General features: G+C 42.2%; 1 protein-coding gene across 7 annotated transcripts in view; it reads right to left on the bottom strand.

The window, feature by feature from the left end:
* Positions 1-4713: 4713 nt before the first annotated feature.
* The window catches only part of fgfr3 (fibroblast growth factor receptor 3), a 67172-nt gene continuing 54595 nt past the window's right edge, over positions 4714-17290 (bottom strand). For all 7 annotated transcript variants that reach the window (XM_085258174.1, XM_085258171.1, XM_085258170.1 and 4 more), the window contains exons 11-18: positions 17067-17188; positions 16785-16895; positions 16507-16697; positions 16019-16141; positions 15542-15612; positions 10875-11012; positions 9781-9886; positions 4714-9474 (exon numbers count right to left, since the gene is read on the bottom strand). In XM_085258174.1, the coding sequence (XP_085114300.1) occupies positions 9310-9474; positions 9781-9886; positions 10875-11012; positions 15542-15612; positions 16019-16141; positions 16507-16697; positions 16785-16895; positions 17067-17188 (1027 nt within the window). In that variant the 3' untranslated portion in view covers positions 4714-9309. The remainder of the gene's footprint in view (positions 9475-9780; positions 9887-10874; positions 11013-15541; positions 15613-16018; positions 16142-16506; positions 16698-16784; positions 16896-17066; positions 17189-17290) is intronic.

The raw sequence follows: 17290 nt of genomic DNA on the forward strand, positions 1-17290 counted from the left end.
TGGTCTCCTTCAAATCTTGAGGCAAGTGAACTAATCTGACTGTCGTATTGAATATTTTCTGTGCAGTGATTAATCTCTTTTTGGGAAGGTTTCACAGGCAAGGTTCAAGCCTAGTTGCAAAGACTTGTCTTAAAATAGCTCTAGATTTAGCCTGTTCTGGGTTAAACAGATCCAGTCTCAAGATGGGGGCTAGAAGCTACTCTGGGCCTACGCCGAGGCTTTAATTAATCCTTCAAGGTGGTTGCTTCAACTTCAGCTTTGCAAATTTGTGAGGGCTCATTGACAACCCTGGGTATTTAAATGAGCGTTGACATGCACTGCAAAGACCTGCCTCATGACTGCTCTAGTTGTTGAAAGGACGATTCTATTGAAATTTTTGACAACATAAACTTTTCAACATTTTCTAACATCTGGAATCCATCATAATGAAACTGGTTTTATGTGTTGCCAGAGAAACAGCTGTGTGCAGAATTGTCTAATAGTCTGCAGGGTCCTTTTTTAATGCAAAGTTTTAGAGAAAGATGGTTCCAGCTTCTTCTTCTGAGGAAGATGAAAAGCTAAATCTCAGCTGACGGAGAGCACGATTGTGTGTTTTTGTTTTGGAAAAATCCGTGTTTTTAATGCGCTGCCACTCAGTGCATTTTTACGAGCGCGTTTGTTGCAACAGTAGAACTCTGGTTTGATAAACTGACCCTCGAGTACAAATTCATGTGTTTGTTGCCTTCCTAACTAGTGTGCCTTCTTTTTCCTCAGAGACTATGGGCTCTGTTTCTGTTTGGTAGCTGTGTCATAGCTGTACAACCGACTCGTAACACCAGTGATGATGCTCAAAATCAAGGTTGGGGCATCCCCGTGCCTGATGACGCTGCTGTTTCTTTGAAGTCAGGAGCCACGGCACAAAGAATCAACCAAGTGACACACTCACAATGTCAGCAGTTTCCATGGCAGTGAACCAACAATCCCGAGGTGCACTTCCCTCAAATTCTTGAAAAGTTTCAAGGGTTTGTCACCATGGTAGATTGCCCTGATGTCGGGTAACTTTCTGCCTCCTTTGAAATAGGAAACCTGCAAAAAAATGTAATTGGGCTAAATGATTTATTTATCATAGGGCTTTAGTAACATTTCAAAGTTCTCCTCAGTAGATTTTGCTCGCTGCTCTGTGCAGCCATATTTGATAGCAAGGCAATTGCAGAGCTTGCCTGGTGAGAGGCAACCTGTCATAGCCATTTCAAACTGACCACGACTGGTCTCAGACCAGTGGGAAAAGGTTAATGAGTAATTGTCTAATTTATAAATGGAGAAAGACTGCCAACTCGTTACAGTCTGAGTCAGTCTGTGCCAATGAGTGCAACTTTTCTGTGCAACATCTCTTTGCAACAGTGGACTGAATTCAGCTGGTTGCCAAATGGTTCTATTCTGTTTATATATCCATATAACAGAAAGCTTGCCAAGTGCCTATGCCATTTTGCAGTTAATTTGCCATCACACAGTAACTACATCACTATTTTCACATTTATGAAGTTCTGGCGAGATTCTGAATGTCTTGCCAGAACATTCACAGAAAAATAAATTGTATGTAGACGGCAACAGATTTTGCCGTTCGTCACCATATTGTTGCAGACAGATTACTTGTAATTGACCAATATGACCGTTTTTAATCACAAACTAATAGACACGTAGTAGACTGACTGTGTTATTGTTGCTTTATCTTCTTGAGTGACCAAAGTTGACTTCAAAGCAGCCATTTGAAAGACAAAGAAATGGCAAGTTCATTGCACTTTTGATCTTGTTGTTGTCTCCAACCACTGTTTCCCCTAATGTGACGGCAGCACTTATCAGACTCACAGATTAAACAGTCTCAGGGAACAAAACGTAAATGATGCCCAAACTGGAAGTCCACAGATGCAGTTCTTTAATGCAGCTTTTTCCTGAAGCAACTGTTTCTCATCATTTTACACTTGATAACATGTGCACTGTTTTACATGAAAAGATACAGATGTGTAGCTGGCTGATTAGCAGACTCACCACTTCTGCTTTAGAGAAGTGAAACAAGTATCCATCCCTTTATATCTGCTTTGCAGTTACCCCTCCTCGACTCCAGCTCCTCCTGTGCTGAGAGGTGGATTAAAGGTCTAACAGGAGCCTAAAGTGGGAGTGTAAGTTTGATGAACTGCAGCTGAGACTGTAGTTAGCTGAGAGCAGGGAGGAGAAACAGAAGGGAAAAGGAGAAGGAGAAGAAGGGGAAATGGGAAGTCAACAGGAGGAGGAGGAGAAAAGTGGGGGTAGAGGGTGTGTGCGTAAGTATGTGTGTCTGGGGGATGGCGTGGAGTGGAAAGCGTCCAGTAGCACAAACACCTCTGAAACAGAAACATCCATTTAGCAGCAAAAACAAGCCCCCCTCACAAGACCTCCATGAATGGGCCACTTCAGCAGGCTGAGGAAGTTCCAACGAGGGGCAGGATGTTCCCCTCAGGACGCACTTGAGACGGGCTGAGGGCCAAAAGCCTGAATACATAGACCCCTCTCTCTCCCTCTGTCACTGTCCAGCTTTGCCCTCCCACCCTGGCCGTGCCTTCAGTACCCCTCTGAAAAAAATCTTCCCCTCCTACCAGCCATTTACTGAGCTGCAGCCAGTGAGGCGGCGAGGGAGGGCGTGGAACCATGCTCAGCAAACAAAGACAGAGAGGCAAAGACTTTACTTGATTAAAGAGCAGTTAAGATGCTATGAGAGGCTAATTTGTTCACTGTGTGACAGAATCAACAGGAACTGGGGCAACAAAATCTCTGCTCACTGCATTTCCTGTTGCACTTTAAAGGTGTTATTCAAATTCTCAGCATCTTTAGTTTCCCTCTCTGCATGCTGTACACATACCATGTCATGATAATATACACATTTTACTGAAGAAAACAATTAATTATTGTATTTAAATTGTAATAACACATCTTCACATTCAGCTGATTTACATACCTGCATGTACTGGTTTTGGACCTTTAAGTTTAGCCCCTACCTTGGAGGAGACGAGGTCATAATATACAAAGAATTTCTTTGTCATAAAGCTAACTGGACGCACTCTATTACAAATTAAATATCACCACAATAACCAGTGCGGTCACTGTCTTTTCTCGGCATCCTTGGTTTGCTGACTCGGCTTGTTAATCAATCAGCATTTGACTTGCAGCGCCATTGTTGCTGGACAACGGAAGTGTGTCTCTGTGTTGGTCGAATTCCCATAATCCTCCTCTGTACATATAAGAGCCTCTTTATGCAGAGTGGCATAAACGCTCGGTCTCTTATTTCTCTTCAAGCTCCTTTAAATAAGATAATAACACAGTAATGTGTCCACTTGTCGATGGAGATATTCGGGAATCAAAGGAAACAATACCATCCAGTAACGACAGTTATCTGTAGTTGCTTTTTACTTGACTGAAAAACCGTGTTTAGGTATTGCTAAAGACAGTATGGCAGCACGCTGGTGCAATGGTTAGCACTGTTGCAGCACATGCAGTTAGTGAGGTTAGGTTAATTAGTTAATCTAAATTGCCCGTAGATATGAATGTGAGTGAGAATGGTTGTCTGCTTCTATGTGTTGGCTCTACGACAGACTGGTGACCTGTCCAGGGTGTACCCTGCCTCTCGACCTATTGTACCTGTGATTGGCTACAGACCCTCCGTGACCCTGAATTGGATAAATGGAAGAGGATGGATGCATGGATATTTATTTTTAGCCATGCTTGTGACACGGCCTGAAGGGTTGGCCCTACAAACTGAGTATATCTAATGCTGAAGTCTTTGTTGGCCAATTTTCCTCTGTATGCAAAGACAAGTATATTTGTGTAGAAATCAGTGACAAAAATGACAAAAAATGTTGGCTTTTCATGTTTGTAACACATTTTTGTTTTCATGATCTCATAATAAAAAATAGCATGATAGTCATTTTGTAAATTATGTTTCCTTTTAGAGTAAAATCAGCTTGGCTACCCCATGATGGCTACCTCATCGTTGATAAGTTGCCATCAAATTGACCCCGTGAGCATCGTTTAAATGCCACAGTTTAAATGAGCATCGCTTACAGTGTCCTTTACACCACAGTGTTATCCTGACATAAGGCACCATGTCACAAACCTCAAATTACCTTAAACTGGTTTCTCAAGCATGACAATGACTTCGCTGAATGCAACTGGCCTTCGCAGTGATCCGGTCTCAGTCCACCTTTGGGATGTGGTAGAAAACAAGATTTATATCATGGACGTAAACCGACAAGTCTGCAAAATTTGTCAGGAATGTTTCCAGGACTTTGAAGAATCTGTGCCAGTTCTGAAGACAAAATAAGGCTGAACTGGGTACTAGTGACATGGATGTAGTAAAGTCTCCAGTGAGTGTGTTTCTTTGCAGCAACTTCTTTGTCTTTGTTAAAGTCTTGCATTTCATCCCTCAGTTATGTAAGTTTGCGTAGAAGGGAAAAGTCCCGCAATCTGCGTCTGTACTGACAACGTTCAGACGAAACAACCTGAGACAGCGGGCAAACAAACATGCTGACATTTGTACTTTTGTGGTATTTTAGCTCCATTTCATTGACATACACTTCCAAACTTCTACCATGAATCATAAAATCTGTCTGGGGTTTTTTTAATGTTTGACTCGTTTTTTGCCACAGGAACAGTTTGTTTTTGCAAATTCATACTCTTAGCGACAGACACACTGCTGACAGCAAATGCTATTATATTGTTTATTGAAAACGTTTTTTTTTTTTGACAGCATAGTTTGTCAGGCACAGAGACACAGAGAGAGAGAGAAACAGAGAGAGAGACATAAAGAGAGAGTTGTGGAAAGTTGTTTTGTTTGCTCAGAGGGGGTGTGATGGTGGAATGTTACAGAGGATTCACCATGAGCAGAACAGGTACGTTACAACAAAAGCTATGAATTACACACACGCTAAAAAAAAAAAAATCAAATAATGCCAAATGGTTAGTTCCACCTTTCTATGTTAGAAACATGAATACAGAGGGAGGAAAAATAAATAGTGCGGGATTGTGAAAACAAAAAAAAAAATCTGAGGATAACTTTTGCAAAAAAACACAAAACCCCCGACAAACAAACCCTGCAGAATGCAAAATGGCGGCAATAAAACAAATGCATGAAAACGATACTTACAAAACAGCTCTACTCGTGCATACTTAAGCAACGTAAAAGCGCATTTCAAACTATAAATTATGCTGGACTAACTCATCGCGAGGTTAGAACTATATGAAGCGTAGAGAAAAATGAAAATAGTGCGGAGCTGCTTGACAACTTACTGAAAAAAAACAATCCACGTGAGAAAGGACGTGAATGTTTGGGTGTAGTTGTGCAATATAGGGAAGGAAAGACGTATACTTAAGATGACACCCCTCTCCCTCCCCTCCTGATCGGAAACGGGAGAATAAATAAATAAATCCGAGCAGTGACCGCAAGCGTTTAAAGGTCAACGCGTGACTGTAAGTACAGTAAGAGTCGCTCCCTGCTGAGGCTGTGGGGGTTGTTCAGTTTAGTAGCAAAGCAACCATATTCACTCAAATATATGTGTTGTTTTTAATGTGTCGCAGATACTTCTGCACAATAATACGGAAACGTCTCCACTAAAACTCCCGATTCCGATTTTATTTGAATTGTGAAACACCGTCACATTTGATAGAAGATTTATTATCTTTAATAGATGTGTTTGACAGGTTGCTGAAATCACATGACTCAAAATCAAAACCGTGGAAACGAGGTCCTGGTTATTGCCAAAAATGGGACACGTCTTAAATACAACACATTCATTTTAAGAGTGATGAAACAGAGAGAGCCCATCAGTGTCAAGAGTAAAAAGCTCGACATGGACACAGAAATAACATGAAAAATAAAAGATAAACTATGCCAGGAGCAAATCCTGATGGGGAGCATCAGCATCTAGTACAATTACTACTCTACATCATCATCTTCTTCTTCTTCTTCTGGCTCTTTAATGAATAACAACACTGAAAAACTGAAATAGTTAAGAATAAAAATACTCTCACCATAGGGAAAGCTTTTACCCAGCATGGAAGAATAAATACAACAAAACATCATCTGTTTCATTAGATCCATCCAACCTTTTACCGAAGTGCCTTTTTTGTTTGTTTTGTTCACTTGGGAAAGAAACGAAATAAAAAAATCAGGCTAATAGTTGCCCGCTTCTAGTGAGAACTTTATTTTGGTAATTATACATTCAAAATGTGATCAAAATGAACCAATGTCCTAAATTATTTCCAGGCACTTTACAGATTTGGGCCAAAAACTGTTCTGAAAACAGAAATAACTACGACTTTGTGTGGCTGCTCACTATGCAAAGGCCTTGTTTCAGTGCTCTACCAGTGAAGCAATCAATTAAAATATGAATTTTCACACTTTAAAGTACTTCAGGTGAGGTGAGGGATGACCACATGTTTAAAGTCATCTCACACACTGAAGCGAGGCCTTTGCAGAGCGGCGTGTCTGCACCTTTTCCATTTAGCAGCGAGTAAAATGTGTTAGTGAACCCTTCAATGCCACTTGAACGTCGCTTTCCCTTTTGTGACTTTTCTGAAAACAGATTCTGTAAACATTTCAACGCTTTTGCTTTTTTGGGGGAGGGAGGAGTCGGCTAGACAGATGACTGCATTAAAAAAAAGAAAGAAAAACAAAAACAAAATAAAAAGATGGATCCATCCATCTTGGAAATCCCATGATCCTTCCCTGCACGTGTAAACCTCTGCCCGCCTACATTCACCAGTGCAGTATTTGGTTCAGAGATATGAAGAATTTGATAAAATACACTTTTAAGACTAATTTGGCACTTTTCTCAACAAATGGAAATTGAAGAAGGACCCACCACAGAGTCTCATTCAACAAACCAATATTTATATATTTATATATATATATATATATATATATACTGTATATATAGTTTCTTTTGTTGCCGTGTGATCTGTAAGTCGCACAGCATGCCTTCATTTCAGTATTAATACTACAGAGCAGCGATAAAATCTCAAGCGTTTGGGCAGAGTGTTTTTTCCCCCCACACTCAAGCACAAAAGGACAACAGCTTTACATTTCTGCCTTCAAGCTGATCTTTTCATCCGTGAAAGTGTACACAGGCGCTCAGAGTTTTGAGACTGAAGCTTGTTAGCGCTGACCCTGTGACCTTTACGAGTTAAGCAATTGAAGCCTTCAGAAGCATGTTTAAAAAAAAAATCCCCCTATAATTACGTTAAATCTTTTCAAACAACACCAGCTACAGGCGATGCAACTTGAATTCCTCTTTTTGGTCATTTTTAGACTACGAAACAAGTGACATTTAACAATTACACATGAAGAAGCCCATTTCTAACCCTCATCGTAGCTGCTAATCTTAACCCTAACCCTCTACAGAAAACTGTCAATACAGACTAACACCTTCATGTTTGCAGGTGAGATGTTACTCTGACACCAGCCTTTGTGGTCAGATGTAAAAAATGACTATAATGCCAAAACTTGGAAGAACAATTGATCCAGATGGCTGCCCCTCTCTCAGCCTGGATCTAGCAGAAGTCTTCCTGTTAAAAGGGAGTTTGTCCTTCCCGCTGTCGCCAAATGCTCGCTCTGATTGTTGGGTTTTTCTCTGTATTATTGTAGTTTCTTCACCTTACAATATAAAGCACCTCGAGAAGACTGTTGTGATTTGGTGATTACATAAATTGAACTGAAATAATAGAAGCAAACACATTAATCTTTTCATGGCCTGAACAGTAAAACAGTCCAAACAGGAGGATTTTTTTTCCCTTACAAAGGGTCTGAAGGCTTCTTATGATTCACAGCTAGTCATTGTTGTTGATGTTCAATATGTGTTTAAGTACTAGAAGGTCTCCCCGGTACGCATCTCCTGCTTTTTCTTGCCCAGCAAGAGTGAATCGTCGCTTTGATACGGCAAACGCTAACTTTTCTAAACCAGAACTCAGAACTCATTGGAAACATCCGGCTCTCCTCAGCAGGAGCCTTCAGCCTTCGTGAGTCCTCCTCCGGCAGTCAAATCGCACTCTCTCGCTCTCAAAACAAAACAAAACAAATCATCTTCGTGTCATACATTCTAAACTGTAAACAAACCAATAAAAAGATGGATCAGAAACCAGAGGAGTCTGCCAGTTGTGAAAATAATATCGCAGTTTGGTTGTAAAATAAGTTACAAAAACAAAAGGAAAAAACCCATTGAAATAGAAATCTTTGCGTACAGTACTAAAAATCCTAAACTAGACCTTTCGAACTTAAGAACCACATGTTAAGTCTATAAATATCTTTACAAATATACACGTTAATTACTCAAATAAACCTTTTCTGATTAAGTGTTTTACACGTTCATGACAGTGTCTCCTAGATTGCAAAGTTTCCAATCCTAAAACAATATCTTAAAAAAATGTCATTTTTTGTCTTTTAAGTACACGGCTGTGGACAGCATTATGATACATATTTGCATTTATATATTTACAATAAATCACTTTGTAGATACATTTTTAAAAAACCCCTCATAACCTCGCTGTTCTTATTACTGAATGGCCCTGAAGCTTTGCCTCATCTTTGATGAGGAAAATTTGTTCCATGATTATCACTTTTTCTTTTTCCCAGGAAGCTAAAATGCGGATGATGGCGTACACGTTCACGAGGAAACGCTCACGTGATCCTCTCTGTTGCTGAACATCTTCTAGTAACTCTGCGGAAGAACAAATCCTGTCATTGAGCTCACGCTGGCTTTGCTGGTATCTCGTTCATCAATTTTCTTTCAGATCGCTTTATTGCGATAAAAGGGCTCCGTGTAGTAAAAAAAAACAAACCGAAAATTGGAGGACCCCCACCCACTGGATCACCAACAAGTCACTCATCAATGCCCTTCATTTCCTCCTCCTAAATCCAGTCTCAGGAGGTTTAATCCCAGTAGGCACGGAATGGTTTCACCCCACAGATTGTCTGTAACAAAAGACTGGCCCGAGTACAAAAATATAATTTCATTTCTGAAAAGAAGAACACAAACATGGTTCAACGGCAAGAAAAAAAAAATCCTTCAATGTTTAAAGAGAGTTCGTGGGGATGAGGAGAAAAAGAAAACACGAAACAGAGCTTTGTCCGAGAGTTTAAGACAAATCAAAAAGAGCTGAAGCACTGTGGAAGTATTGCATGCTGAGTTTTCTTTTTTTTCTTTTTTGTCCCTCTCCGTATCTTGAGGTGCTTGAGTCAGTGAGCGGTGATATTTCTGTCACAAACTGTGAGAAGAGGTTAATGTCCGACCTCCTCCGGCACAGGTTTTATGTCCTAATCACCCCGTTACTGGGAAGCTGTTTGGGAAGACAGGGCTCGTCAGGCAGCGGGTCGTGGGCGAACACGGAGTCGTCCCCTGAGGAGCAGGTGCTGTTGGAGTCCTGACAGGTGGGCGAGTACTGCTCGAAGGGCACCGACAGGTCCAGGTACTCCTGTCAGAGGAGAGGTCAGAGGTTAGACTCTGGTGTCACAGTCAAACTTTTTCACTTTTTGGTGGTCAGATGATTGGAAAAAAGTTTAGCGTATTATTCCAGGTCTTCAGAATATGAAATACTTTGGAAATGTTATGCTGCTTTACATTGTTCACTCGCATGCAACTTTAAAAATACACCCAAACATCTAAAGAATCTCTCATTGCGACTCTTTAGCAGTGTTTTTATGGTTGGGTGACGCAATAAGCTGCGTGTGCTTTTATTTCTGGTGTTGTGTGTGTTCTGCAGCTTTGCAGGGAGACTTACGTCTGTGGAGGTCATTGATAAAATCCGGTCGTGATCTTCTACCAGCTGTCTGAAGGTCGGCCTCTGCGATGGCACAGCGTGCCAGCACTCCCTCATGATCATGTACCTGGAATCCCAACAGCGAGGATTTAGTCACACTGCATCTCGTTCACTACATTCTCCGGTCTTAGATGGACTGTTTTTACTGTTTCGGTTTTTTTAGCAGACTAGACATAACACAAAAGGTCCCTATTAGGCTCATTTCCAGCTCCTTATTTTTATTCTTAGCTTTGAGTGATTCACAGTTGAAAATGATCTCATATCTATATTGTACAGGGCCAACAAGCTGTTTGGTTCCCTTATACCAGGGGTGTCCAACCCCAGGCCTCAAGGGCCGGTGTGCTGCAGGCTTTAGATATCACCTTGGGTCAACAGCGGTCCGAACCCCCGGGCCGTCGTTTGGTACCGTGAGAGACGAGACTCGGGTGTGAAATTTAAGGTTTTCAGGGTTTTTTTTATCATTAACTTGGATTCCCTGGATCTTTTCCCGTGTTGTAGTTGTGTGTCTTATTTTGAAAAAAATATTTACGTGTTACCATAGTGACCAGAGAGCATTAAGGGGCAGAGAGGAGGACGTTACTCTCTTGTTGGCGCATTTCAAAAGGGGACGCTGCTAATAAAGTTACACAATTACACAGTAAATTCTTGTTTATTATTATATTTACAAAATACCACAGTTTTCGTCCTATCATATCATTTTATTTTGTTGTATTTATCTGTGATGGATCACGGGGACATCTAAAACCTGCAGGACACCGGCCCTTGAGGCCTGGAGTTGGACACCCCTGCCTTATACAAACATATTATGAATACAGTATTTTAATGACAGAACAACTCATTAAAACATCGAAACCCTCCTAACAAAAAACACTTCAAAAAAGAGGTATAAAGTTATGGCTTTCTGGGAATGTCAGCAAATGTATGACAGTATGACAGATAAACAGAATATTACTGAGGAACATAACAGGGCCCTGGTGTAACCTGCTGTTGTTTGGCTCATCTGGACAGCCTCCTGTAAACAAAGGCAACACACTTATACTCATGCAGACACCTACAGTTCATGGGTGCAGTTGGCAGGCTTGTCCATTCGATGTCCTTCCTTCAGCAGTTTAAAGAGTTCTTCCACTGGGATCCCTGGGTACGGCGAGCCTCCCAAGGTGAAGATCTCCCACAGCAGTACCCCATAAGACCACCTAAACAGCAGCGCAAACACACGAGGAATATAGATCAGAGGTCGTAGCGACGCCGCGGTCTAAGGCAGTCATAGTTCACACAGATGCGCTCTGTCCACCGATCGATCTGTTTGAAGGAAAAATCGATCCTCGGTAATGTTAACTGCACTCAATTTGAAAAAATCCATTTGAAATTCTTATTGTTTCAGACAGCTGGTCAATATTTGTAAACAAACAAAAAAAATCTACTTCTCTTGCCTCAAGCAAGAAATAAGACGAGTAAACGAAAGAAGGAGATGTAATCATCAGTTCGTTGTTTTGATGGCTCAAGAAAAAAAAACAACACAAAAAAACGAAGCGTGCACAAAAATCTTGTGGTAAATAGGCAGCTATTAACTATGGACGCAGATAATGATGTTTCCACAACACCAACACAGGCCTGACCTGAAGGGAGAAGCAGAGATAAATGGGAAAACTTATTATACAGCATCTAGCGTTAAAGCGCAGCTGCTATCTAAACCAAGCCATCATCTCTCTTTCTTTGTCTCTCGGTGGCAGCAGCTCCAATGAACCCCCGTATTATTTCTTAATGTCTAAAAAATGAGGGACAGTAATCATATAACGGGCAGTCTATTAACTCAGCATACTATTGTTTGGCTATTCGTCCAGTGAATCAGAATGAGTCCCCTCCTTCTATTGCAGCTCTCGCTAGGTCTAATCTAATTATCCGCGCTCTGGTCCAGAGGGTGAATAAATGAAAAAAAACGGCCGCTACACTGGCTTAGCCGGCTGGTCTTAAATCCGAATACGGCGCACGCCTGAGACAGAGAGGGAGAGAGTCGGATGAAAGCCTGAGAGACGACTGTGGTGAAAAAGAGACATCAATATTCAAAGAGAGGGAAACATGTCAACAAATCAGGTGTTCAGTGTCACAGCAGGATAGTCGGAATCAGAAGGAAGAGCAGAAAAGAGAGGCTGCTTATATTTATTGATGGTTGCTAGGAATGAATATTCACAGGCTATTAGGTGACTAACAGGAGAAGAAGGCAATGAAGATATAAACACTTCATTTGGGCACCTGCAGCAACGGGAGCTGACAGTCTCGGAATCTCAATGCAAGCATCACCGATGGCTGATTTAGTGAGATTTAGAAGGATAATCACTTTGGGGAGGAATGAATATAATCCTGCATTTGGTGTGCTGGTTCAATGATAGCTGTGGCAATATCTATCGACTTCAAATGTGTTCATCAATCAGCCCTGTTGGGCGATGAAAAGCCACTGAAAGTACATGTGCGAACAGACGAAGAGGAACAACGCTGCCTTAGTAGCAAAAAGGCCATGCTGCCACTACTAATTTCGTTAGTGGGGAACTCGTTATTTGCTTGGATTTTCTCTTCACCAATCATACCAAACCTGTTACTGACAATCTGGCAGTACTGCATGTGCTAGGTGGTTGGAGACGAGCGTTAATGAAAAGTCAGCCACAACTTTATTGGCTTTATTTGTTGCCCAAGCATTGCTTCTTGCTGTTTTCATATTCAGCACCGACTCTCTTCGTGACTTATACGGAAAAACAACATCATCTGTTTCTGGGGCTAATAATAGACTCTGACGAATGGTATCCATCTGTGATTTCAGTCCTGTAGACACTTTTAATAAAGAATATTTGCACATGATACCAATCAACACACCACTGATCGTGTATTCTTACAGCAGACATTAATAAACGTCAGCCACTCATATAAGCAGCGGCATGAGTCAAATTAAGAAAATGAAGGCTGTTAGAATATATCAGCGTCGCAATATAATGACCGACTTTGTTAAAGAAGTTTTGAGTAATATTGTGAGCAGATAAGTGCAAAATTATTGAAAGGCTTTTTCCCATGTGTCTTTTTAACATAGTATATCTAAACATACTACTTTTACTGAGCTATAGCATAAACCACTACAGGATGTGCTTTAACTCTGTAATGCTCAACGCTTGTAAAATGTATCTTTCTATTTATATACAGTATAAAAACTTCAGTAAGGGATTTTAGCTGTCGCTGTGAAAGCATCGTGCCAACAAAAAGGGAATTGGTTTAGAGGAGGTGGACATAAAAAGTTATCAGAGGGTTTCCAAGTGTCAAGATTTGGAGTGAGAAGTATCACCAAGAAACTCAAAGAGAGCCACACCGTACAGAACGAGCCTGGCAGAGGTAGGGAGCAGAAGATTTCAAAGACTCTTTGAGAGAAGTGTCAAATAATCCCAGAACACCAGAACGCAAAGAAGACAATCGCACACAAACTCTGCACAGGAATGGACTGCGAGAAAAAGTCCACTTCTGCAGAAGAGAAACCATCAACCCAGACTCAACTATGCTAAGGATGACCTGGAGGAAGATACTGCATACTGGAAAAACATGCTTTGGTCAGATGAGACAAAAATAAAGCCATTTGATCATAGAGGCACTGCTTGTGTTTGGAGGAAGAAGGGAGAGGCGAACAACCCCAAGAACACCGTCCTCACAGTCAAACACGGTGGTGGGAGTATTATGTTCACAGTAGAAGGAATCATAAAGGAAGGATATGTGAAGATTTTGAAAGAAAACAGCAACACACGTCACTGAGGAGTGTCCCAGTCCTGGTGAAGTCTACAGTGAGTGTCATTGACTGTGGGGTGAACTGACGACCAGGGTCTGTGCAGGAAGTTTGGAGGAGCTCGAGAGATTCACAAAAGAAGAATAGGCTGGGACTGCTCAGGAGGACATATACAATTGAGTATCAGCATCATGGGGGCTAATAATTTTAATCCAAAGCAAGCCTTGGTTTTTGGAAAAGCTGTGCTAAAATGTTTCATAGGGGGACTTAGAATTGCATCTTCATCTAAAGATATTGACTCGAGGGCCGGTGTCCCTGCAGGTTTTAGATCTCACCCTGGGTCTACACACCTGAATCACATGATTAGTTCATTACCAGCCTCTGGAGAACTTCAAGACATGTTGAGGAGGAAATTTAGCCATTTAAAGCTGTGATGGAGCAAGGACACATCTAAAACCTGCAGGACACCGGCCCTCGAGGCCTGGGTTTGGACACCCCTGGCTTAAATGAAAAGAATGGCATCTACTCTATCTGTGACCATATCTTTGCTCTAAGCCTACCAGCATTACATTTACATTAATTCGTTTATTTAGTTACAGGTAAGTTTCTTTCCCTTTAAAATCATTTCTGCAAACGTGTCAGTGCCAAAAGCTTTAGTCTTAATCATACCTGCTTTTACAACCCAGCTGCTTTTGGCCCACACCTTCCCCACCTTCCCTGCTTTTAATGGGCTAGTGCGTCACTGTGAAGCTGCAGTGAGATTTCTCCACTGCAGCTTTTATAGGCTGACACCTCCGAAGCTGTCCAAAATAAAATCCTCACCTCCGTGACATTGGCAGCGGCCGCAGTGCTGGCTGAGCCTCTATCTGCACTAAATAACTCTGGTGTTTGAAGTCGAAAAGAGAACTGGTGATGTTAATGACGACTTACACGTTTTCTTGAAAAATGAAAAATGTGCGAAAGGACAAAAATCCTATAAAAATGGCTCCCAAATGTTGCCACTGTGTTTTCTGCCTTTACAGCTGTAAATGAGCCAGGAGGGTTTCAACAAGCATGAATCTGACAGGAGAAACAATATGCACTACAGTTTTTTCATTGTTTTTTTAATTGATTCGCCATCATATTTCCTAAAAAAAAAAGGGGGAAAAATAAGAAATCATTGCGAGTCAAAAGTCAAGGTCCCCCAGGGTGTGTGAGAGTAAACTGGCTTCAGAGCGACTACTGTATAAAAGGAGGAGGAGGAGGTTTGGCGGGAGGATTGACTGTGTAATCCAGACCTGCTGAAATAACAGAGAAGCCTGATTCTCCCCTCGGCCTGTTCCCAGTCTAGTGTAATCACACGGCGAGCCAGTGTTGACAGGGGCCTGTGTTTGGCTTGGATGGCTGTGCTGGGGACACGGCGTCTGGCTGTAGCCGGCGGGGCTTGGGGGTTGAGAAGACGTTTTGGGGTGGGGGGTGGTATGTTACAGCTACTGCAAGGCAGGCCGCCTCGCCTCCTCACCTTTCTTCTCTTGATCGTGGCCAACACGGAGGCAATCAGAGGTTGTGAAAACTGTCTCTGCTGCCCAGATTCCTTTTGAAGTGCTGTGGGGAAAGTGCCCCGAGGGAACACCTTGTGATAAATCCACTGACCCTCTTTATCTCCTCCTGCTCTGGGGCAGGTTGGATTTTCACTGATAAAACAGCACTAAGATGTCGGGACTCTGTTGTGTTCCTATCTCTCTCTGCTGTCGTTGGATAGAGATTAAAAGAACAAATGCAGGAATGCGCCGCGGCTAATACGCGAGAACCTCGGGGGTTATCAGGTGAACCGCAGATATTTGGAAAGGGAATGTTATGATTCCATGTTCGCACACGGTTGATGCTAACACGCTCAGTCACGATATTTCAACACCCGGATTCCGCCGGTGCACTCGCTTACACGCGACTGGGCAGTTGGTATGTGACGGTTAGTTTGTGCAAACTCACACATCGCTCTGGTGCGTGTAGACCCGGTCGAAGAGAGCCTCTGGAGCCATCCATTTCACGGGGAGACGACCCTGAAACAAAGGAGACAGAAACGCTTGGGTCAGCAGAAGCACTCTGTACGGAGCTGACAACCAAACACTCACACAAACACACAAACTTCAGCCTAGTCACGCTGCCACCACCACAGCTTGAACTTCAGCTAGCTTCAGAAATCTGATGACCATTTCGGTGCTTCATTCGCAGCAACACCTTTGCTTGAAAACACATTCATATCAACACTGTGGAATCCGCATATACACTTTTAATTTTGCTCAATCTGCTCAATTCTACTTTTGAGATGCGACCCGACCGTGACACTGAAAGAAAAGACTTTCAGCCATATGTAATAAGCTGCTGCTGTATTCAATACCATCCCATCGTATCGCTTCAAACACATAATATTTTCCTAAAGGACAGCACTGAAGGAATGAGCCTCACATTTGTGGTCTTTTTGTAGTAGTCTATATTGTGCACGTCTCTGGCGAGACCGAAGTCGGCGATCTTCATAACGTTGTCCTCCGTCACAAGGACGTTTCTGGCTGCCAGGTCTCTGTGGATGCACTGAGGGAAGAAGAACAAATGCATCAAACACACGGCGCATTGCACTCACGCATACACGCAAATATACTGAAACACTGATGCAAGTTGACAAGTTTTACTTTGCACTATGAAACGCACAAACTGAACTTTAAAAGCCTCAAATTTAGTTTAAACTTAGAGTTTTAATTCACTAATCTAATTATCTTTCAATTTCGCAATTAACACATTGCTGTAATGGACTTGATTTCTTCCTGTTAAAAGGGAGTTTTACCTTCTCACTGTTGCCAAGTGCTTGCTCATAGGGGGTTGTCTGATTGAGAAGTTAAGTGCAGGCCAAAGCATCCTTTTATATGATAACTGAGTTAAAGTGAAGCAACGTGGCTAACCTTCTGTGACGCAAGATACTCCATGCCTCGGGCAACCTGGTAGGCACAGGACACCAGGTCTTTGAACGTGAGCTGCTCATCGGGGATTTTGCACGTGTCGAAGGAGTAGTCCATGCCCGGTGGCCGCCGTGCACGCAGGTACTCCCTCAGGTTGCCTTTGGAGGCGTATTCCACCAGGACATACAGAGGACCTGCACGGGAAACAGAGAACAAATATGACTTTCATGGCAATGGTTAAGTCCTGCATTAATTCTGTTGTTACTGCACTCTGCGCTCACCATCCTGTGTGCAGGCTCCGAGTAGGTTGATGATGTTTTTGTGTTTCCCAATCATCTTCATCATCTCCATTTCTGACACCAGGTCTGATAAATCTTTATCTGTGGCGTCATCTGAGATAAGAAAATCAATGGAGCATTTGTACTGACGAAAATACGAACCGAAGCAATCAAACCAACGCAAATCCAGTACACAAGACAAACAGAACAACAGCGAGCATGGTAGCACTGTCACTGCCAAGGTCATGTATTCATTCCTGCAGGGTAGCCACAGTGATTACTTACCTTTCAACATTTTCACAGCAACAGTGAGCGACTTGTTGGGCTTCTCTTTGTCGATGCCAACAGCCTCAGCCATAACCACCTGACCGAAGCAGCCTTCTCCCAGAGGTTTACCCAGAGTTAGCCTGAAACAAGTGGCCAGATTTCAGACTTGGAGTTCAGTGTGTATACTCATAAGACTTTAAGTAATTTGATTACATGTAAATTTCACATGTAATTTTGTCACA

This window comes from Mchenga conophoros, linkage group LG19 (assembly GCF_057382185.1).
Source record: "Mchenga conophoros isolate Kocher_MC1m ecotype Shallow Benthic linkage group LG19, M_conophoros_male_GT1.1, whole genome shotgun sequence".
Classification (NCBI taxonomy): Eukaryota; Metazoa; Chordata; class Actinopteri; order Cichliformes; family Cichlidae; genus Mchenga; species Mchenga conophoros.